This window comes from Rhinolophus sinicus, linkage group LG15 (assembly GCF_036562045.2).
Source record: "Rhinolophus sinicus isolate RSC01 linkage group LG15, ASM3656204v1, whole genome shotgun sequence".
In the NCBI taxonomy this organism is placed as follows: domain Eukaryota; kingdom Metazoa; phylum Chordata; class Mammalia; order Chiroptera; family Rhinolophidae; genus Rhinolophus; species Rhinolophus sinicus.
This window is the reverse complement of record NC_133764.1, coordinates 24,267,750-24,293,395: the sequence shown is the minus strand read 5'-3', so window position 1 is coordinate 24,293,395 and position 25,646 is coordinate 24,267,750. Positions and strand designations below refer to the sequence as shown.

General features: G+C 35.0%; 1 protein-coding gene across 25 annotated transcripts in view; it reads right to left on the bottom strand.

Annotated features, from left to right (window-relative positions):
* BCAS3 (BCAS3 microtubule associated cell migration factor) overlaps window positions 1-25,646 on the bottom strand; it is a 519,095-nt gene that overhangs the window by 220,187 nt on the left and 273,262 nt on the right. For 2 of the 25 annotated variants that reach the window (XM_019732494.2, XM_074320592.1), the window contains one exon: window positions 22,997-24,407. The exons of the other annotated variants lie outside the window; for them this stretch is intronic. In XM_019732494.2, the coding sequence (XP_019588053.1) occupies window positions 24,400-24,407 (8 nt within the window). In that variant the 3' untranslated portion in view covers window positions 22,997-24,399. Of the gene's footprint in view, window positions 1-22,996; window positions 24,408-25,646 lie in introns of those variants that run through there. 25 annotated transcript variants of the gene reach the window in all.

Below are 25,646 nucleotides of genomic sequence, written 5' to 3'. Positions count from 1 at the left end.
AAGTAGCTGCAACTGGTGCTATCTCTATTCAACTTCTAATAATATATGTGCAGAGAAAAGGAGGCAAACTACTGGCAAACTACAGATTATATATAATTCTCTAGAGGGATTAAAGACTGGAGAGGAAAAAGACTTAGGAAAAGGGTTAGTCAACATTTGATAGGTGCCTACTGTTTGTCAAACCCCACATGAAACAGGACTGGCTTTGCTCAAGGGAGATAAAAAACAGATACAGTCTTTGTACACAGTATGTTATCATTATTATTATATTTGAATTTCTTAGCTTCACAGGGTTCCCTGGTTGTTTTTATACTGAATATGTCAGATACATGTCAGATACAAAAAACTGTCAGGAGAAGTGTCCATATGGGGAACAGAGGTATCAGTGGGGAAGGAGTGAGAATGGGGGACCATGCCCATGCAGGTAAACTGCACCTAAGGAAATGTGTAGTAGAAAGAAACTAGACTTACTCAAAATGTGGGATCGTTCATAGTTGTTATCTGTTGGGCCAGGTTTTCTGAAATAAGCCATTGAAACATAAATGAAAGTAAATGCAAACTGTATGCAACTCCCAATAGCCATCAGCTTAGATTGCTATATTGACAACAGATGCTAAATATATGAATGTCATCTATACATATTCCTGAATGTATTTTTGCTGAGAGGATTTTTTGGTGTATGTGGGAAAATTCAGCGTGTCAGTTTAAGGAAATGTATATAACTTCCCTTTCAAGATCCTACAAAAACATATGGGAGCAAGATAATGTTTGTTCTGACCTGCCAAAATCCTGGGGAGATCATCGCAAATCCACACAACATTCCTGAGTAGTAATGCTCGCACTGGGGCGTCTGCATTAGCAGATGTGTGAAAATGCATGTACTCAGAGAACTCCCTCATGGCTTCACATCTAAAGAAGCTCCTCCACCACAGCTATTCCAGCCAAAAGCTGCGATGATATTTCCAAGCTAAGTAGACCTTCATTTAAGCCAGTGTCTGGACAGAAAAATTCAACGGAAGGGTTTGTTATTTGGCTCCGAACCAAGAGGAGCTTGAGTGAATGTTAGGTTTGCAGGAGGCCTCCCGGTTCCACTCACAGTCCTCAAATTGTGTCAAAGACTCGGGTACTTTTTCCTCACTCATGTAACAATTCTGAGCAATTAGATTTTCCCATTTCAAACACATCACAGGACGAGTCATGTGTATGATTTTAGTTGTGATGAAAATGGGGCTGTGGGGGCTCTTCCATATTGTCCCTAGTTCATTATTTAGGCTGTGACCAAAAAATGTGCTGAAAACCTTAAGGAAACCAAAGTACCTTCACATACAAGTACGTTCTTTAAAATTTCCTTTTGTAAAAATAATAGGTTTTTGAGCCTCATAAAAATAACACAAGCTCACTATAAAAAACTTTGGAAAAACTTTAAAGATGAAATTAAAACTGCACATAATCCTATCATTCAGAGGTTAACTACTATTTACATTTTGGTCCTAGTTTCTTTAAAAATACACACACACACACACACACATACACACACACACACAAGTACACATGTATATACATAACTACATTTTTTTTACATACGATTTTATACAGTTTTGTATCCTGCTGTGTTTACAATGGCAAAATGAAAAGCAGTGGTCACAATCTTAGACAAAAAAGCATCAAACAAGAAAAAAAGGATACTTAGAAATGTTAAAAAGGATACCAAGGTATATCATACAATGAAGCCTTAACAGTTATGAGTATGTACATATCATATAATATAACATTGACAACATACAGCAAAAGCATAGAATATAAGGAGAAATAAAGAGAAAAACATTTGCAGCATTAGATTTTAAATTCACCTTTCTAAGTCCGTGATAAGAGATATATATTCAGACCTCGTGTTTACACACACACACACACACACACACACACACACACACACACACACACACAGAGTATATGGCATTGGAAGACGTATAAATATAAATATAATTAATGAGGTAAATCTGATATAAACCTAACTTATATCCTGAAAACCGAGAATATACCCATTTTCAGGTGCCCATAATATAGATTCACAAAAAAGAAGTACTCTTGCCAAAAAATAAAATCTGATATAACCAATATTCCAGATGTAATTAACAATTTACAGGAAATTTCAGAAACAAAAGAACACCATGGGGATATAATCAGCAAAATCCTGTTTGTGAAAGGGAAAAACTCCAGGATAAACGGCTCAGTTCCTTCAAAAACTGTAAGGAGGTGACAAAAGGAGATGGAATAGAAACCTATATATTAAGAGAGTTTTATGAGATATATCAACCAATTGCAATGTATGGGTCTTCGTTGGAACATGATATTTTATAATGAGATAATCAGGGAATTAAACATGGATTGGGAATTTGATATTAAAGAATTATTAATTTTTTCAGGCTTGACAAAAAGAATCCTTATTTTTGCTTTACAAAAAGAATCCTTACTTTTTACAAAATGAATCCTTATTTTTACAAAAAGAATGCTTATTTTTTGGGAATATGTACTGAAATATTTATAGATGAAATAACATGATATCTGACGTTTGCTTCAAAATAATCTGGTGGGATAGTAGGGTAAGATCTAAAACTAGTTTGGCCATGAGTTGTTAATTGTTGATGCTACCTGATTGTTAGGTGTTCATTATGCTAGTTTCTATATTTGCATATATATGAAATTTTTTATAATAAGGAGTTAAAGAGAGAGCATGTGTATGTGTACCTGCACATGTGGTGCACACACACACACACACACACACACACACACACAGAAATTGATGATTGTGAGTATAGATAATTCTTTTGAAGAGTTATGATTTAAAGGAAAGGAAATAAATGCATCTGTAGCCGACACCACTTTTAAAACAGACCTCAGGTTCATTCATTTTTATTTAAATTTCCATTCTGTGTAGAGCAATATCACAAAATGTTAGCAATTATTGAATCTAGCGAGAATGTTTAGATATTTAAATTTTTTCAGTAACTTAGAAATTTTTCGTAGTAAACAGTTGTGAAGTACTTACTCATTGCCACGTCAAAAAATTATCTTAGCAATTCTTCCTGTTTATGTTTTCAAATGCATTGAAGAATAATTTCATCAAAACTCAAATAAAATCCACTGGTATTTTGATTAGGACTTTATGAAAGATCTGAATTAATTTTGAAATACCTGCAATTTTTACAATACTCAGTTTCTTTATTCAGAAACATGATATATTGTTAATTTACATACATTATCTCTATCACTCTAAATATTTTCGGTTTTCTTTACATAGATTTTCCATATTTCTTCTTAGGGTTATGTCTAAGTATTTTATGTTTTCTGGTATTATCATCAGTAAATTTTTTAAAAGAATTAGATCTAATTAGTTTTTACTGATTTACAGAAATAGTATGAAAGTTTTACATATTTACCATGTATCTGATCAGTATAATAATTTCTTTAAAAGTTGGTGCTCTTGAATTTTCTAGGTCAAAAAATCATATCATCTGCAAATGATTCTGTAATTATACCTCTTCCTTATGTTTCATATACTACTGCACTATTTGGTATTTTCAGAGTAACTGTATAATAATGGTCATGGCATAATTACCTTTATCCTGATTTTTAGAAGGAATGACAGTAGTATTCCACATTAAATATGATACTGGTGTTTGGTTCAAGATAGCTATTCTTTGTTATTTAAAGAATTTATCTTTCTATTCTTATATCTCAGAATAAATCTCGTAAGTAAATGCTAAATGTTAACAAATGCCCTGTCAGCATCTAGTGAGATTATCATGTTTTCTTATTAGCACAATTAATATTACATATTACAACAACAGAATTTCTTACATGGGACTAATCATATTTGGTCATGGTAGATGAATTCTCTTACTGTAGTGTTCACTTTGGTTTGGTGGTATTTTGTTTGAGATTTATGAACCTAAATTCAAATGTAAGGTTGATACATAGTTCTTTTTTGATGTCATGTTTCTTTGGTCCTAGTCATTCATTTTTAAAATCCTTCTTATAGGGGATTAGAAAAATCTTGTCCTTAATAGGTGTTAAAAAGTTCCTGAATGCTAATGCTATTTATTATGAAATAGGAAAAAGCAAGAGGCCACGGCGTGCAAGCACAAAGGTGAGATAATGGCTTCCACATCACTTAACTGCCAGCTTTACTTAGTGTGAAGTGTTGTGTCTAGAGACACCCAACCAAGCAACCATTTAAAAATATATAGAATATTAAAGTAATTGACAAGAACTCTCAACTTTTGGAAGATAATTGAAAAACCACATATGCTGTTTTTTGGAATGTCAATAGAAATAAGAAACCCAGATTAGAAAATTACATGTATTTCAAATAGTAACTCCAGAATCCTGAGAAGGTAGTCCCTGATGTTATTGACCATTTCATAGCTCATGGGAGTCCGTGGATTCAGTACTAGTTTGCAACAGATTCTAAGAGGTTGCAATAGAATCTATATAGTGACCTAAAAAAAGAAAACGTTTTCGTCTTTGGGATAGGTTCCTTATTTTACAAGGGGTACTATGTACCGAAGTAATAAAACTTCAACTGCAAGATATTCAGAACACAAAGGAACTAAATGGAGGCAGTATATCAAATCACCTACCACATGAGAGACAGTACTAGCTTACTGAGCCAGGTGCTCATCTCTAGCTCTTTCTGTAGAGCCAGATCCAGAGGAGCCTGAGTTTAAGGTCTCTAACAGAGAAGAGATTGGTCTACAAACTCTATTTGTGAAAGATTGAAGCCAGAAGAAAGAGATGGAGAGGGAGCAAATCTGTGGCCAAGACTCAAGATTCCACGCACAATCAGTCAAGGCACATTCTATGGCCATTACTGTTTCAATGGTTTTCCTTCCCAGTTTTTTGACACATATTGGAAAAAGAGAAAGTGTTGGCAAACTTTAGCTTACTTTAATATATGTGAAATGTCTAGCTTGGTTTTAAACTTGTGTGAGACTGAACATGATGCTCTGAAATACAGGTAAAGTAAAAGTAAGCAAGGAAAAAATGAAAATTTCAAATATACCTATCATTACGGTATGGCCTTCTAAGTCTAAAATATCTGGCTCTTTAGAGAAAATCTTGTTGACTCCTGATAATGAAAAAAATCAGGAACAAATTTTTCACTTACAAGATGCTATTTTTTTTCACATACATGCAGACATATGCATACATGTTTTTGCTGAAAGATTTGAGTAAATTGCACAAGTTAATACCAGTCAAGGGAAAATGGGTAGGTATACATTTCTCCAGCTAATTATAACCCAAACCCCTAGACATCCTACAGAAAACAAACAGAAGAAGACTGAAAGGTAGAGAAAAGAAAGCACAACTACTAGGACCTTCAGGACACAAGGAATGACACAAGAAACATGAAGTCCTTGGATTCTCTCTCTGCCTCAAATATCCTGGCCTTGGAATTGAAGCAGCCAGCAACCTGGAAATGCCAATGGACGACAAACAAGAGCCTGAGCTCTCTAGCAAAGGATTAAGAAAGGGGCAGTCTCGCAAGACAGAGACTTTTGGAAAACAACTACTTTATCAAACACCATAGAAAACACTGTGGCTCCACCACCACCCAGGCCAGTGAAAGCCAAGTGGGGAGCCTAGACTTCCACCCTCGTGAGGCTGTAATAAGATGCTCAACAACCTTATGTGGCTGGTGTCAGAGAAGCTTCAGGAGGGAGTGAGGACCTTAACTCCTGCCAGCTGTTCATAAGAACCTCCCCCAAAACACACACACAATGTTAGTGTCGAACAAATAGGAAGCTTGGACTTCCATTCCCACCCAGCAGTAAAGAGGTGCCCCTGCTCCTCTCAAGTCAAGTACTGTCAGAGGAAGCCGAGGGGGAAAGCCAGGACTTCTGTAATCATCCAGTAGTACCGGGCCAGCCTCCTACACGGTCAGTGGAGACCAGATAAAGAGCTGGAACTCCAACCTCTGTCCATTAGTACCCTAACCTTGGGAGGCAATGCTGGCCAAGCAGGACTTGTACCCCACCTGGTAGAAGCCAGACAGAACATCCCACTTCCCCTGCCATATTGGTGTCCAAGAAAGCCAATTAAAACAAAAGGTTTAAATAATCAGGAAAATGCCCAGGTTTCAACTGAAAATCATTTGACATAACAAAGACCAAGAAGATACCAAACTAAATGAAAAAAAGACAATCAGTAGACATCAACACAACAAAGATGTTAAAATTATCTGACAAAGATTTTTTAAATGCCATGATAAAAATGTTTCAAAGAGCAATTATGAACCCGCTAGAAACAAATGGAAAACTAGAAAGCCTCAGCAAAGAAACAGAAACACTTAGCAAAGAAGTAGAAGATATAACAAAAAATCAAATGGAAAGTTTCGAACTTAAAAATATATTCAGAGGGTAAGGGGGAAGGTGGGTAGTGAGGGTAAAGGAGAACAAATATATGGTGATGGAAGGAGAACTGACTCTGGGTGGTGAATACACAATGGGATTTATAGATGATGTAATACAGAATTGAACACCTGAAATCTATGTAACTTTACTAATAATTGTCACCCCAATAAACTTTAATTAATATATATATATATTAAAGAAAATTCAAAGTTCAGTGGATGGGTTTAATAGCAGTGTGGAGGGAGAGCAGACAAGAATTAGTAAACTATAAAAGAACAGCAGAAATTAACCAATCTGAACAATTTGGAGAAACAGACCGAAAAATTAACAGAGATCTGTGGGATTTTTAAAAAAGGTCTAACATTTGGGTCATAATGGGCCTGGAAAGAGAGGGAAAAGGAGGGGCGGGGCTGAAAAAGTATTTGAGAAAATAATGGCTAAAAACTACCCAAATTTTTCAAAAGACATGAATGAAGCAGTGTGAACCCCAAGTGGGATACTCCTAAAAAAAAACCCATGAACAGACACATCGAAATTAAACTTCTGAAAACTAAAGAGAAAGAAAATATCTTGAAGCAGCCAGAGAAAAATGACACTTCAGCTATAGGGGAAAAACACTTCCCCTAAAAAGCAGCTAGCAGAAAGTGACACAGTATTTTTTTTTTTTTTAGTAGTGAAAGAAAAGAATTGTCAACCCTGAATCCTGTACCCAGAGAAAACATCTTTCAGAAATGAAGGGAAAATCAGGACAGTTTCAGATGAACAAAAATTAAGAGAATTTGTTGTCACCAGACTTACTCTAAATGAATGGCTAAAGGAAGTTCTCCTAACAAAAAGAAAACAATAAAAGAAGGAACTTTGGAACAAAGAAAGAACATGTGAACAAAAACATGGGTAAATAGGCATTCCTTGTCCCCTTGAATTTTCTAAATTATGTTTAAGAGTTGAAGCAAAAATTGTAAATATCACTGATGTGGTTCTAAATGTTTATAGAGGAAATATTTAAGATAATTATATTAGAAATAGGGAGGGTAAAGGGAGGAAAGCCTTCACTCAAACTAGTAAAATGACACCACCAGTAGACTATGATAAGTTACATACAATGCAATACACCAAAACAACCACTAATATAGCTATATGAAGTGGTATAATAAAACACACTACAAATATATCAAACTGGAATTTTATACAATGTTCAAGAACCCACAGGAAGGCAGGGAAAAGAAACAAAAAACATAGAGAACAAATAGAAATTTTTTTTTTAAATGTCAGACTTAAACCCTAACATATAAATAAGTACAGTCAATGTAAATGGTCTGCAAACACCAAATAAAAGACAGATTGGCAAAGAGAATTAAAAACATGACTCAACTATATATTGTCAATAAGAAAGTTATTGCAAACATAATAATATACACAGGTTGAAACTAAAAAGTTTGAAAAATGATCTTAAAATCAATGAAAATAGGAAAGTTCAAAAGGTAATGGTAAATGGCTCATTAACATTTTATCAATGTTCAACCTCAAAAGTAATCAATTAAGTATGTTAAAATTATTTTCCCCCAAATAAAACTTGTTTGTTCTTGTTCCTTTTGGGGGGGAAGGGTTAACACATATGTAAGAAAATTCGTCAGAGGGCAACAGATTGGAGGGTGGGGGTTATCATTTTGTGAGGGGTGAAATGTCTATTACATTGTTTTGTACACCTGAAACTAATAAAAAAAAAGAAAATTTGCCATTTCAACCATTTAACATTTTTAAAACTTGAAATATAATTGACATGACATTGTTGATGGGTTCTTTTTTTCAAGTGTACAGCATAATTCAATATATGTATATATTGTGAAATGATCACAAACAATCTAGTTAACATCCATCACCAAACAAAGATACATTTTTTATTTTGATAAGAACTTGTAAGATCTACTCTCTTAGCAACTTTCAAACACACAACACATACTCGTACAGTATTATTAACTATAGTCAACATGCTGTACATTATATCCCCAGAACTTATTTATTTTCTAACTGGAAGTTTGCACCTTTGACCACCTTCACCCATTTCTTCCACCTCCCACTCGCCTGCCTCTGGCAACCACCAGTCTGTTCTCTGCAGCTATGGTTTTGTGCTTTTTAAAAAGATTCCACTTTTAAATGAGATTATACGGTATTTGTCCTTCACTTATTTTACTATAATGCCCTCAAGATCTACCCATGGTGTCACAAGTAACAGGATTTCCTCCTTTTTATGGCTGAATAATATTCCATTGTATATATACGGATCTCATTTTCTTCATTCTTCCATCGATGGACGCAGGTTGTTTCCATGTTTTGGCTATTGCAAATTAAGCTGCAATGAATGTGGGGATGCAGACATCTTTTCAAGTTAGTGTTTTCAGTTCTTGCAGATAAATATCCAAAAGTGGAATTGTTGGATCATATGGTAGTTCTATTTTCAACTTTTTGAGGAACCTCCAACTGTTTTCCACAGTGGCGGCACAAATTTACATTCCACAATTCCAATTCACAGTACACAAGGGTTCCCTTTTCTCCACATCCTTGCCAACACTTGTTATTTCTTCCTTTTTGGCAACAGTTATTGTAACAGGTGTGAGGTGATGTTTCGTTGTGGTTTCGATGTGTATTTCCCTGATGATTACTGAGGTTGAGCACCTGTTCACGTACCTGTTGACCATTTGTATGTCTTCTGTGGAAAGCATCTCTTCAGAACCTAAGCCCATTTTTTAATTGGTTTGCTTTTTACTGAGTTACATGAGTTCTTTATATATTTTTGACATTAACCTCTTATCAGGTACATAATTTACAAACATTTTCTCCCATTTCATATGCTATCTTTTCATTTTGTTGATGGTTTCTTTTGCTGTATGGAAAAGCCTTTCAATATGATGCAGTCCTAGTTATTTTTGCTTTTGTTGCCTTTGTGTTTGGTATGAAATCCAAATCATCATAGCCAAGTCCAGTATCAAGGAGCTTTCTCCCTATGTATTCTTCTAGGAGTTTTATGGGTTCAGGTCTTACGTTCAAGATTTTAATCCATTTTGCTTTGACTTTTGTGTAGAGTATAAGATAGTGGTCCAGTGTTCCCAACACTATGTATCAGAGAGACTGTTCTTTCCACATTGTATATTTCTGGTTCCTTTGTTGTAAATTAAACGACCATATATGTGTGTTTATTTCTGGGCTATATTCCATTTATCTATTTTTATGCTAATAAAATAGTTTTGATTACTATAGCTTTGTAATATAGTTGGAAATCAGGAAGTGTGGTACCTCCAGCTATGTTCTTCTTCCTCAAGATTGCTTTGGCTATTCTAGGTCTTTTGTGGTTTCCATACAAATTTTAGAATTGTTTGTTCTATTTCTGCGAATAATGTCATTGGAATTTTGACAGGGATTGCATTGAATCTATAGATTGCTTTGGGTAGTATGAACATTTTAACAATATCAATCTGCCAATACATGAGCATGGAATATATTTCCATTTGCTTGTGCATTTTTCAATTTCTTTCAACAATGACTTATAGTTTTCAGGGCACAAGTCTTTCATCTCCCTGATTAAATTTATGCCTAGATATTTCACTCTTTTTGGTGCAATCATAAATGGGATTTTCTTAATTTCTCTTTCTGATAGTTATTAGTGTATAGAAACACAACTGATTTTTGTACACTGTGTATTCTGCAACTTTACTGAATTTGTTTAATAGTTCTAATAGTATTTTGGTAGAGTCTTCAAGGTTTTCTACATATAACATCATGTCATCAGCAAATAATGACAGTTTTACTTCTTCCTTTCTGGTTTGGATGCCTTTTATTTCTTTGACTTGCCTAATTGCTCTGGCTAGGGCTTCCAGTACTATATTGAATAAAAGCGGTGGGAGTGGGCATTTTTGTCTTGTTCCTGATATTGGATGAAAATCAGTTTTTCACCACTGGATATGATGTGAACTGTGGATTTGTCATATATGACCTTTGTTATGTTGCAGTATATTCCCTCTATACCCACTTTGTTGAAAGTTTTTACCATAAATGGATGTTGAATTTTGTCAAATGCTTTTTCTGCATCTAGGATCATAAAACTTTTATCCTCCATTTTGTTAACGTGGCGTACCACATTGATTGATTTGCTGATGTTGAACCATCTTAGCATCCCTGGAATAAATCCCACTTGATCATGGTGTATGACCTTTTTAATGTACTGTTGAATTTGGTTTGCTAATATTTTATTGAGGATTTCTGTAGCTACGTTCATCATGGATATTGGCCTGTAAGTTTTGTTTCTTGTAGAGTCCTTGTCTGGCTTTGGTATCAGGGTAATGCTGGCCTTATTAATTTGCAAGTGTTTGCTCTTCTTCTGTTTTTTGGAAGAGCTTGAGAAGGAGTGGTATTAATTCTTCTTTAAATGTTTGGAAACATATAAACCAAAGATTTATATATACAAATTTTATTTATTCTTAATTAGCATAGTAAAAAAATTAGAAACCAAAAAGTTTAATAGAAGACTAGAAAAATAAATGATTCAGAGAATATAACCATTAAAATATCTATGTTTTAAAACATATTTAATAACCTGAAGGAAATCTGCTAATAATATTAGGCACTAAGAAATTATATGTCAAAATGTTAAGAGTAAGGGGTCAAATATATGGTGATGGAAGGAGAACTGACTCCGGGTGGTAAACACATAATGCAATATATACAAGATGCATTATAAAATTGCACACTTGAAACCTACGTAGTTTTGTTGACCATTGTCATGCCAATAAAGTGTAATTTTAAAAAATGTTAAGAGTAATTATGTCTGTGGAATGAAATTAGTTTTTAAATTTTATTCTTTACACTTTTGTGTATTTTCACAAGTTTCTAGATCATATACATATGAACAGGACAAACTTTTAAATAAAACACCAATAAGTGACAAATGAATTCAACCAACTTCCCTCGCTCCCTTTCCTTCCCAAAGTGGACCAGTGCTAAAGTCCTTCTACTGTCTCCTTTTTTCCTTTTCCCTCCAACACAAAAAGCAAGAAGTATAAGAATTCTGTAGGTTTTTCCTCTAGTGTCAGCACAGTCATGGCTTTTCACAGGTCTGGTTTTCTAGCCACACTCCACTTAACTTTTATTAAAAACCTCACAAATGAAACTAGGCTCCTCCTAAGTTTTTCTGTGATCTTTTGGTTTAAAGAAATTAAAGGTCTGAGGAAAACAAAGTCCAGGTTTTGGGGTAAACCACGTGGGTGGAAAACTAGGCTAGTATAAGGCTGTTGTTCAAAGTGCTATGCCCTGCGGCAGGATAGTTTTCAATAAATATAAGTAGGGAATATTTAAATAGCACCCAATTTACTTTTTATTCTCATAAAAAGGTAGGGATGAAAGAGTGGAGGTTCAGATATGGTTCCATTAAAAGCCACAGCTGAGCCAACAGCATGGAGGAAACCCATGGAGGTTATCTGAAGTGTGTATTATACAGCTTGTAATGATACAAAATTCCCACCTTTCCTTGTTCTGAGCTATGCTTAGAATTAGGATATAATCTGGTACCCTACTGAAGGACATTACTTACTTGGGCCAGGAAATCCTTAAGTTTCTATAGTGGTTCCTTGTGTACCCATCAGAAGTTTAGATCTATTGGGCTTACATTCAGAATATGTATAGCTCCAAGGCTATACAAAGCTACTCTGATAAGCAAATGCAAGAGAAAAGTTTTAAGCATTACTTTTACGGAGAGGACAAATATTTTTCATTTCCTTAAAGCCTTCAGATACCTTGGAAAAATGAAGATGCTTAAATGAAGTCCTTTAATGAAGCAGGAATAGATAGGACAATGCACAGAATCTCACATGGTGACATGTTAATACCTGATTTGGAGCTCAAGGCACTGACATAGATCCTGAGTAAATGAGACTGTTACTTGATCTAATAATGATGAAATATGAAATTAAGTGCATGTTTGAAAAGCATAGACCACAAACCCCCAAGGTTGCTTGAAATAGTAATTCCTGGTATTTCAAAGCATTTGTCCTGGGTTTTACAAATGAAACAGTCAAAAACAAGCCTGTAGTATTTTGTACGTACTTCCATTTCCACTGAAAAAGTTTCTAAAATGTAACAGCAGAAAAGTGTGTCTTGGTTACTCCTTGGTCACTGATTTGTCTCCTGGAAGCCTGGAATTATCTTTAAAGCTCTCAACATTTCTGCCAACATGAGAGTGTGGGTGGAGAGGTGGAGTGGGAGAGAGGACATCAAGCCCACCCAACTCCTGGAAATTTTAAAGAAATGACAAAACTTTCCAAGAGAAATAGTCATTTTGGTAAATGAAACCATTTGTAACTTTAGAGGCGTTTTTTCTTTCCCTCCAACGTATCATAAAAAAAATCCACACTGTGCTCTAATAAGCTATAAAGCTTTGGTTTAAAGAAGGGTCAACAAGAGCTAAAACCACTAATGTCATACTTGAAGAAGGAAGAGTGGAGGGCAGTGACGCCCCAACACTTTCATGATTCCAATGAAAAGTCTCACCCAGGCTAAAAACTATCTGCCAAATTTATGCCAAGAAGTAGTTTTACAACCAAGCTAAAATCTTCTTTGCGTATAAGAAATGTTGTAAAAATAATGACATACTCAGCATCCTTGGGAGAATCTTCCACTTAGAGATATAAAAGAGAACTATCAAAATAGGAAGCTAGAAGCTAGTAGGAGGGAGAAATAAAAACAGAAAACAAACTGAAACAGGGATGGGGGGGGAGGGAAGATTGAAAGGGAAACAATGACATATCAAGACAGAGTCAAAACCAAATGTAAACAGCCAGTCTAACATGATCAGGAGAATGATGGCTCCTCCGACAAACAAAATGGTTCCATTTCTTCACTTTTTGTGGCTGAGCAAACTGTATATTACATGCAAAAACAAATCTGACTGAAGTCAAATCTATTTGGGAGGAACTATTTTGAGATTTTTTCTTTAAGGAGATAAGCATTAGGAGTTAATTCTCGTTCTGTAGTTCCCACTCAAAACCCCATGAAATGGCTCATTTCAGTTCAGTATAGAAGTCAACAATATTCCTTATTAAGCCACAGTGATGGTTATCTTTCCCTTAAAGGGCTGTTGGAACTGCCTCGGAATACTACAAATGTATCCAAACATATAGTATTACAGATTTGAGAAAAAAAACCAGGGTCTTTGAAATGCTAATGTAACAAACTTACTGTGCAAATCAACTGAGGATCAGTAATTGTCATACTGTGAAAATCTAAAAATGCAAGAACTGAGTGGTAGGAGTGGGTGGGGTAATAATTGCTGGGATTTAGACCACTGCCTGAAATATCAGAATCTAATCTATTGAAACATATCTGCAAAGAAAATCATATAGTTAAGAATACAAGATCTGGAGTTAGACTGCCTTTAGTCTGAAACAAAGAACAATTTAATGAGTCCTTATGATGTGCCTGAACTGTGGCCAGAAGCTATTTAAATGTTATATGTATTAATTTTCACAACATAGGAGATAGGTTTTTTATACCATTAAGGACAATGAGACTCAAGGTGACATACCTGGTTAGCTACAGAAATAGAAATCAACCTACGTTTGGCCACAAAGTCTGTGCTCTTCTACTACACACCTGTCTATTATGCGTTTATCAAAAATATAAAGCCTATAGTATTTAAAAGCCTATGTAAAAATGTTCATGACAAAGCAATTCAGATGGCATTGTCAAAGTGGGACATACTATAGTGTACATAATTTCCCTGAGCCACAGCTCCTTATTCAGGAAAACAAAACAAAACAAAAAGTAATTAGAACAATACATTTACCTCATAGGATGTGAAGACTAAAGAAGGTAATGCATGTTAAATGCTTAGCACAGTATATTAAGCAATCAAATGTTACCAAAACCCGCTATTATTCATTATACATAAAATTTAATATGCAGCAGAGAAACTGTTATGGGCTGCACATAACACAAGATTTAAGTAGAGATGTTAAATATCCCATTTGTTTCCTTTTACTTCCATAACTTTCTCAGAAGACATAGTCTAGCTAGATTTCCTTCATAAGTAAGGAAGCACATAATTACATTAATTTACATTCATTTTCATAATCACAACTTCAAAATAATCCTGTCAGCTAAGAACATTTAATTTGCATATAACTATTTTTGTGAATGTTAACGGTACCGTATTCATTGAGGTTCTTTAGTAATTTTTTAAATTCTTGAAAACATTAGTTAAAAATAAACCAAAATTAACCAGAGTGTTCATTCTTAAAACCAGTGTTAAAGCAAATTACAGTGAAAATTCTACCATCAATAAATAGCAAGAGACAAGAGCTGATACCATCACCCCAGAGCCTTTATTAGTATTTTGATCAGATCAACCACATAGAAGGAAAAATTTAGTTACCATTTCACAGATGAAAAAAACAGAAGCATAAAATGGGCCAGTTAAAGACCCCACTGCATTAATAGACAAGAAGAGCAAAACAAAACAAAAACATTTATCTCTCAGGTATATTTTCACATCTGAGCTCTTCTTTTTAAGTTTACTGAAAATCCAAATGTTATTATTCAGAATTTGAGGTGGGGAGGTATTTCTGAGTAAACTATACGAAAAGAAAACAAACAAAAAACTGAAATAATTTTAATATGTGAAAACACAAGTCCAGTGGATGAGATTTGAACAGCTCTTACATGTTTCAAAGTGGCTAAGAACGCTTAGCTCTTTATAGTAATAAACATTGTAGTGTGGAAAGGTCCACTGGGAATGCCCACTCACAGGCTATGCCATGATAGAAGATCACGGTGTCAGGTCCATTTAGAATCAGGACATTTTGGGGCTGCTTTTATGCTTTATGCCTTGCTTTGAAAAAGCAATTAACAATATTTCTGAGAGAAATATAATCACTTTGCCTCTGCCTCCCTAGCCCCCAAATATAGACTAAATCATGAGTTTCAAACACTAGTATTCCTTTAGTTTGTATTTTCCCACAAGTAGGTGGAAAAGAAATGTGACCTTGGGAAATCACCATTCTTTAGCGAGAGCCTTTTTCAGCTTGAGAAAACATTACCTGATTAACAGTGGTTTTCCAAGCTGAAAATAAATGTTTACTGCTTAAAGGTAAGAGTTTCTCCATGAACTGCAGGGAGACCTAGGTAAGCCACAAATACAACTGTTTTCGACCATCCAAACCTCACCAAAGAGGCTTTGCTAGTGGCCCCTTAAATTAGAAGTGCCACTCAAGAGTGGAGGTGCTATATTTCATGACTTCTATTATTCACTGTGTATGATAGCATAAGATATAAAGAATTTAAAAAAGGGGGGGGGGAATGGAAGAAGGGGAAAAAAAGAATTAATAAGGATAGTGTTTAGCTCAGATACATACCTTACTATCTGCTTATTTTAAAAAACAAAATCAAGGTAGGCTATCGTGGTTGAGATGCTGTTCAATATCCTGGAAAAAGGGAAGGTTTCACAGATTCGTATCTTTGCTCTACCACCTGCTAGCTATGACAACAGACAAGTTATTTAACATCCCTTAACCTCATTTCTTCATTTGTACAAACAAATAAACAACAAACTGTAACTTGCAAAGGTAACCTGTCAAATTCTGAAAAATTTGTTAGGTATCAAAAAGAGAGTTTCATTTAAGTTTTGGGTGGGTAATACATGTACATGTTCGAAAAGACTGCAGTGAAAACAAAATCTCCTTCTCACTTCTGTTCCCTAACCATTCAGTTCCCCTCCCAGGAGGCAACTACTATGTCTAGTCAGATGCAAAAATTTGGTTTCAATCGTCCATGCTGAAATGTTGAATTCATTAACATTTACTGCGTGCCTATTACGTGTCAGAACCATTCAGGGTGCTGTGGGGAGTACACAGATGAGTTCACAGTCTAGAATGGGAAATGTTCCCAACTAACTTTAATATGAGGTGATAAACACAACAGTAAAAGTTTAAGAACAGAGGGGAAAGTAATTAATTTAATCAATGGGGTGTATTGGAATAAAAAGTAAAATTAAGAACAGGTTGCAAGGCAAATGAAAAGTTTCAGACACCACACCAAAATTTTACTAAGGTCTCCCTGGCTTAGGCTCTCTGATTCAGGATTTGGGACCCTAATGTGGCTATAAAAACTCTAATTAAAGGTATTCACTCATGGCTAAAATTTTCTGAGATTGTAAAAGTCTACTTGATCGGAAAACGTCAAAGCGATTTCTGTGGATGCTATAAGTATCCGCTTTAGGTAGAGAGAAAGAGGAGGGTTAAAGAGTTTTTTCTCTTCCCAATCACGCAAACATTCTTTATTTGGAAATGATATAAACTCATCAAAAGAAGGGATTACTAATTGAGGAGTTCAATTAAAGTTTCACAGGCAACTTTTAGTACTTTCTACAATCTTAACACTGGGTGTTTAAAGAATACCTGTAGTCTTTCCAATTTCCTTAGAACACCCAAATAAGACAGGGTTAAGAATCAAGATTCTATGTCTCCTAGGGCTGCCAAGAGCCTAAGTACAAGTCACCAAACTGCAGTGACAGTACCAAAATGGTGGCAATTCTTCAACAAAACTTTTTGGCTTAAGAAAACGTAGGTCAGATCCCTATGTGCTAATACATTGGGCCCATGTATAAGGTGGGCTATACATTAAAAGGCAGCCCCAAATATCCATACAATGATACATCTGCAAGTTAGCCTAGTGTGACCAGAAGAAAAAAGCAAGTCCATTCCTTTCAGTGGAAGTTTGCCAGGTGTCACAACAGGTCCCAGAAAGCAGGAATGTGCTACAGTTCACGCTTTATAAAATAACCTTAAGACACACATTTCCATGTTAGCCTCGTAAGACCAAAGTGCAATTGTATTGAGGGGGGTCATAATTCCTTTATAACCTGGTTATGTAAAAGCTATCAGATGAGAAACATACTCCTTAAAAATAACACTGGGCTGGCTGGATGGGTAAGTTGGTTAGAGTCTGAGCACTTAACAACAGGGTTGCTGGTTCGATTCCCATATGGGGCAGTGAGCTACGCCCTCCTCAACTAGACTGAAGACAACAAGCTGCTGCTGAGCCTCTGGAGGGGTGGCCGGATGGCTCAGTTGGTTAGAGCATGAGCTCCTAACAACAAGGTTGCCGGTTCAATTCCTGCAGGGGATGGTGGGCTGCACCCCCTGCAACTAAAGATTGAAAAATGGTGACTGGACTTGGAGCTGGGCTTCGTCCTCCACAACTAGATTGAAGGACAACGACTTGGAGCTGATGGGCCCTGGAGAAACACACTGTTCCCCAATATTCCCCAATAAAATTTATTTTTTAGAGAAAAGCTGCTTTAAAAAAATGACAAAAATAATTTGAAATGCTCTGCAAAATATTTCAACTCATCACACAGTTTTCCAAGGGCCCAAACAAAGGAAGAGTGATCATAAACATCAGGGCAACCCTAATAAAGGACTTTAGGTCAAGGTTAGTTCAAGGTTATACTTTCTAGGTTTAAGTGAGGTAGTGCAGGTACAAAGATGCAGCGGTATTAAATTTTAGTCACTTTTTGGTATATTTAAACACTTATTTTTATCAGAAATCAACAATGCAACACATATTATCTGCTCCGTGGCAGGCACCAATACCAGACATGCAGTAACATGAAGACAGCCCCCGTCCTCAAAGAGTCCGTTAGTACAAGGCATTACTTCCCCCCTCTTTTACAAGCACCCTACCCACAGGGTAATGCAATAATAATGCCATCCAGAGGTATCTTAAGCTAAGCAATGATAGAGCAATCACGATCCACATCTACTGGTAATCCATTTTATGCCTGCATTTTTACTATTTCCAGGTGGCAAATTAATCTCAATCACAACATATTTAAATACACTGGTACAAAGAGTGACTGAAGAATTGCTACCAGTGTCATCTCCTACTCACTCTTGCTCATGGATCATGGGCTGCCATTAATATCTGCTTACCCAATTTCTTTTCTTCAGCATACATTTACTTAAAGGAAAAGATAAAATTCAAATGGGTTCTTATGTAACGCTGCACTTCAAATCCAGGCACGTGGATCAATGAAAAAAAAAATCCAATTCTGGTACTGAAAAAATCCCAATCTCAACCTGCATAACATTCAAGTCACAACTTTTGCAGGTTATCAGGATAGCATCAGAGGTGAGATTTAAACTTCAGCACCCCAAATCTTAAAGATACAATGTACTAATCCTATAAGAATACCCTGTTCTGTGATTATTATGATAGCTTTTAAAGACTGTCAAGTATGGAAAGAGGAACAAAGCCTCTATTTTTCTTCTCTCTATTCACAACTTAGCCCCCAAGTCCTGAATATAAGCAAGCATTTTCTGTAACAACAAGCTACCTTTATAATGTCCAGATAATTATAGGTTCAGGTCAAGAACTCTAGACCATATTGATTACATCTCTAAGCAAAAAGGACCCTCCAGCGCTGTTTGTATCCACTAAAACAGGGACAGCTTTTAAGTACGTGTGACACTAAGAATTTTCAGTCCTATCAATGCCAGAAATGGAAAGCCAATGACCAGTCAGGCCTGTCAGTTGTTGCCTGAAGCAATAATGACAAGCTGGGAAGTCATCATACTGGAACTTCATCTGCCAGCTGCATTCACACATTTTCACCACCTGAATAGTTGATTCTCTTCAACTCCCACAAGGCTTATTTCAGCATACAGTGTTTTGAAATGAATATTTGATCAGGCAGGGTAAAAAGAGGTTTGGACTTATCTGAGGTGTCACCATAATGCACTTTAAGTAATTCTAAGTATCAGGACCTAGGTATCTTAGGTCCCACTCTTTGTACATTTCTGAGATGGACTTGTGATCCTAATGAAATATGATTAAATGAGATGCGCCATGTGAAAACACCTAGCACAGTCCTGGACACATAGATATTTATGAATAAATACTGGTTTCCCATATCTTTTACTTTTTTTTTTTTTAAATAAATATCCTGAAGATTCCTCATAGATCATTAGGAGACCAGGACCTCATACTGCCAAAACTTAAAAAAAAAAAAAAAAAAAAAAAAAGTTACCCTAATTTAGAGTCAAAACTCTAAACCCTCACTCCAATATGAACCTAAGAAATGAACAACCATAGTAGGCTTATTAAAATTGCTTCATGATTTTTTTAGATTTCAACAGCTTGACTCTGATATATCTAGGTATGGTTTTCTTTGTATTTACCCTAATTGGGATATACTGAGCTTGTTGAAATTTGATATTATATCCTTAATTAATTCTGGAAAATTCTCAGCCCTTCATTTATTTCTTTTGCCTATTCTCTCCTTCTTGTCATCCACATGTAACAATTACACATATGTTAGACAGTTTAATATTACCTCCACACTTTTCAAACTGAATTGTTTCATTTCATTATTTTCTTTTCTCTCTGCTTGAGTTTTTTTTTTATAATTTTTGACTTGTTTTTGAGTCTCTGATCATTTCTTCTTCTGAATTCAGTTGGCGTTAAGCCTATTTAATGAATTAAGATATTATATTTTTCAGTTTTAGAATGTCAGTTTGGTTCTTTTATGGATTTTGTCCATAAAGAAATGATACATTCCTCATTCCAATAAAGAAATGATACAATATAAGAATGTAGGCGTTCCAATATAAGAATGATACAAAGTAGGAATGTAGGTTTTCATTGAAAAAAATGTTTATCTAACATTATATTTAATAGTGGAATACTAAACATTTCCCTCTAAGATTAGGAAGACAAAAACATTCAAAATCATCATTTCTGTTCAACACTGTACTGGAGATTTAAGTAACTATAATAAGGGGGGGAAGAAAAAAAGGTATAAAGATTGGAAAGGAATAAAACCATCTTTATTTGCAGATAACATGATGGCATAGAAGAAAATTCAAAGGAATCTACTAGAATTAATACATGAATTTAGAAAGGTCTCGATACATTTCAATATACAAAAAATATAGTATTCTATATACCATTAAAAAAACCTGAAAAATGAAATAAAATACTATTTTATAACATCAAAACACCAAGTAATTGAAATAAATTTTACAAAATATATGTTAGACTTCTACATTGAAACTTAACAAATATTAGGAGAAATTACAGACTACATAGATGGATAGCTATAAAAAGCTCATGTATTGGAAGATTTAATATTTGTAAGATGTCAATTCTCCCATATTTAATCTACAGATGCAATGAAATCAGTCAAATCTCAACTAACTTTCTGTAGAGATGAATATGTATTTAATGTACCTATGTATGTGTGTGAGGTCATATATATATATATATATATATATATTTATATATATATATATATATATATATCAGTGGTTTTCAAACATTTTTTGAATCAGGACCGCTTTGTGCCCTTAAAAAATTGAGAACTCCAAAGAGCTTTGGTTTATGTGTGTTAGTTATATCTATCATCACTGAAGACATTTATCTATTAACTCATTTAAAAAAACAACTATAAGAAACCCTTCATGTATTAACATAAATAAAATTTTTATTAAAAAATTCCAAACTAAAAAATAATGAGAAGAGTAACCTTTTTACTTTTGGGGGGAGAAACCTTTATAATTGACAACAGGGAGATTCTCATATCAGCTTGTGCATTCAATCTGCTGTGATATGTTGTTTTTGTTGAAGTGGGTGAAGACGAGTTGGCCTCACTCAAAAATGTAATTAGAAAAGAATGGAGCATATTCAGATTCTGAGGCTTTTCAGATTCTGGGGATATTCTTTTTTGGTATGACACTTGACATGTTAGTTGAAATGATAGCTAAAACCATATCAATTAAGTTTTGTACTCTGTGATATTAAAATTCTTTTTCCTATCTTACCCTTGGAATGAGTCCATCACCCATACATAATTTTGAAATAGCATAAAATGTCATTTGGAAAACACTGCGATCTCCCAAATATTGATTGATTTTGTCGTACAACATAAAAATATCACATTAGTTAATATCACCACCTATCTCATAAAAAATGTCTTTAACCAATAGGAACCTGTTAAGCAGACAGCGGTGGTGAATACACGTGAATACATGGTTTCCAAATTTCCAATTTTCACCTGAAGGCTAAAATTTTATCATTGGTAATAAATATTGTTTATTAAATAAGTTTGAATGGACAAGCTTACTTTATTTTTTTGAGAAAATTTTGGCCAAATACCCATGTCTGAATCAGTTTGTCAGTTATTCTTTGAAGTAAAATGGTTTCCCATGAAAACAGTTGCTAGCTAGGTCAGTTCACAACAATCACACAAGTGCATTTCCTCAGGAGAACCATCACGCATCAATCTCACTGTGATACACAGAATATTACAAAGAAGGACACAAGCAACAAAATTGATAAAATTAATTTATTACATTTAAAAATTTTTATTATTTAATAAAATTAATGATTTTTATTGTATCAAAGGCATTCTTAAGAATCATAGCTGTTTGTCTTTTTAAACTATGAGTGAGTAGAATTGGCTACAAGAGTAGTTTGGTGCCACTGTTTTTGCTACGCTAGTTTTATGTACCATTGCTTCTTTATTATCTGTACTAAATGTCAACGCAGTATTTTGAAATGGGCAAATAATGACTTCATATTAGTAAAAGCAATTTTCACTCACAGGTCTCTTGAAAGTGTCTTGGGGACTCCCAGAAGTTCATGGGCCACACCATGAACCACTGATATGTATTCATGTGTACATGTAAATGTGCATGGAAATGTACAGAAGCTAGAATAGACAAGATATACATAAAAAACAAAAGGAGAGACAGGAAACTGTTAAGATATTAAAACTTACTAAACTTAAAAAAATTATGTATATTTATCAATGGCACAGAATAGAGAATCCAGGAAAAAATATGATATTTTAAAAAGGCATCAATGAAATTCATTGGGGAAAAGGCCTATCTTTTTGATAGACAGTGCTTGAGCAACTGGATATCTGTGTGAAAGAAGCTAAACAGATCCTTGCCTCCTATCATAACAAAAAATAATCAGAAAAGGATCACAGACCTAAATACAAAGGCCCAAAACCATACAATTACTAAAGAAAAGCATCACTTGAAGACCCTGAGAAAGGGAAATATTTTTGTGCTAAACATAAAATGAAAAAACAATGGAAAAATGGGACAACTGCTGTCAAAGACACCACTAAGGAAGTGAAAAGGCAATAAACTGAAAGGAAATATTTGCAAAATATATGACAAAAGACCTATATCCATAATCCCTAAAGAACCCCTGAAATTCAATGAAGACAACACACCCAATAAAAAATGGTGAAAGACTTCGTAAGTTCATTACAAAAGAAGACATCCAGGTGACGAGTAAGTATATTCAAGGTGCTCAATATCAGTATTCATCAGAGAAAAGCAAATTAAAACCACAGTTTATCTTCCCTAGAATGGTTCATACATAGCTGTGAAGAATGATAAACAGTACAGTCGTTTTAGACTACTTCTAGGCTAAGCACCTGCCTACCTTGTGAGATAACAATTCTAGTCCTAGGTATATGCCCAAAACATATAAATGCATATGCCAAAAAAAAAAACAGACTTGTACAGGAAAGTTTATAGCATCTTTATTCGTGGTAAGGCCCAAACGGAAAAAAAACAGGATAATGGATACATAAACTGTGTTATATTCACACTACACTGCAATTAAAAAAAAAAAATGAACTGGTGACATATGTAACACCGGATGAATCTCAAAAACATTTAGTAAAAGAAGTCAGACACAAAAGGATAGGTACAGAATGATACCATTTACATTAAATTCAATATAGATAAAGCTAATCTATGATGATGAAAGCCACAGTGGTAATCCCGAGGTCAAAGGTAATATTACCTGCAAGGGGCATAAGGGAACGTCCTTGAAAGATGGAGATACTCTAATTTTGATCACCACCCATGATTATGTGGGTATAAAAATTCAACAAGCTGTATACTTAAGATACATGCAATTTTGCAATATGTAAATTAGACCCTACTTTAAAAAAAATTCTTCAAAAGTGATCCAAAGTACAAACTCACTAATTTTTCAAGCTTGGAAGGGAATCTGGAAATAACCTATTTCGATTCCCTCATCTTATGGTAGAAAGCCTTGGATTTTAAAGCAATTTGCCAAGCAGGTAGAGCAGAGCAGAGCAGAGACGAGAATCAAAGGTTCAAAAGTTACTATTCTTTCCACTACACTTAGCGCCCAAAACAAGACTTTTCCTGGGTATAATTATTTTCACTCTGATTATTTGTTTTAGCTTTTTCTCTGACAGTTTTCAACAATATCCAGGGGAATATCATGAGCTCTGGCTCTGACTAGTTGCCCGGGTGAGGTCCCAGGCTGCTTTTTAATTGCTCACTGGGCTTCCATATTCAAGGGAGAGAGGCTCTTTTGTTTGTTTCTAAGTTTATAGATGACACCTATAAGCATAAGCCTCTCAGGCTCTTGGACACAATTTAAAATAGTATGGCACTAACAGTTTGACACTAATGTCACTAAGACAAATGGAATTCCTGGTTCAGACTTAAACAAATGCTAATACTGCCCCCAATATTGTCCCTCTGCCACCACAGTCTCAGGCAACAGACCACATAAACAGGCCAGCCTTGTATGAAAGATGTAGTAATAAAGGTACAGAAAAGGAGACGTTGAGTCTTTTGGCCAAAAAGTCCCATGTGGTACCCTGGTATATCAACAGTAGGGAGAATTCCAGCAACTCCTTCTCAAAATGCTTAGGAAAGACTTAAAGTCGTGTCAAGAACTTGGTGCTTGCAATAGAGAAAGCCAAGGCAAGGTTTTAGTTGACACAAAGATTTATTCCAAGAAATGTGTCATCAGAAAAAAACTTTCCCAACAGCTTCTTCTACTTCTGTTTACAGTTTCTTCATCTTCAAGTGGGGCAATCATTTGTTTCTTAATTGTGCTGAGCTAAATTTTTCCACATTGTTAACTTGAATTTCATCTTCTAACATCCTATAAATATTAGAAAGAAGAATGAGAGGAATATTTAAATCAGGAGAGAGATGTGGCTCAGCGCATTCCTGATGGGCAAATCAGGTCTTTCCCTATGTTCTTAATCTCTAATTTTTGATTCTACACAGACAGTAAGTATTCATTAGGGTTGAAATAATGCACAAACATCCTCATTTCTTTTTTTAAAAAAAAAAGCCAATCTTAATATCTGAGTTTGAATATTTACTGTTTCAAGTACAAATAGTGTCAAAGTAAAATTACTGACCTCCTTTTTCCCCTTTGAGGGACTGTTCACAGGTCAGGACTAAGCCTTCTTTTAATTCCATCCTCATCCATAATCCTCTTACTGATCCCGCATAGGCAGTAAATACCCAGGGTACAAGAATGCCTGCAGTTTTCGACACCTTATAATCACAAAGACTATCTGGAGCTCTACTAAATGAAAACCACATCATTTATTCAAAGACAGATTGCCAAAGAACTTTGTATCTGGGAATTATTTTCGGCAATAATTTGAACACATCCCTGCCCTAAAAAGGTGGAACAATTTTTGGCACAGGAAACCTTAAATTCGTTTTCCAGATGCAGAAGGATGGATAGGTAGTTAGACATGACTTGTGGAAGGTTTCAGCAAAAGTTTAAGACCATGATTATAACGTCATGGTTTCTGTCACTCAGCTATAGTTTTAAAATCATAGAGCTAAGAGGCCTCACTGTGGTAGACTGAACGGTGTTTCTTACATATCTCTCTGCTTCTTACACCAGTATCTCCTGTCTCTGACGGCTTTAAGATACAGTGACTCACTCCTATGTGGCATATAAAACTGAAAGCAACAAATAAACAAGACAGACAAACAAACAAACAAAAACTCATAGACACAAACAACAGTTAAGTGATTACCACAGAGTAAGGGGAGGAGGTGATAGAAGAGGATAAAGGGGGTCAAATACATGGTGATGGAAAAGAGCTGACTCTGGGAGGCAAACACACATGTAATATACAGATGATGTATTACAGAATTGCACGCTTGAAACCTATATAATTTCACTGACCACTGTCACCCCAATCCATTTAATGACCATAAAAAAAGATACAGTGACTAAGTCTGCCTCAGATTGGAATGGCAACTGTAGATACAGTGAAATATAATCGTTAAGGATATTCTTCCCTTAGTGCATCAGAAAAATCTCTGTAAGGTAAAAGTATGCCTTTGTAAGAATGTCCTTCCAGCAGAGATT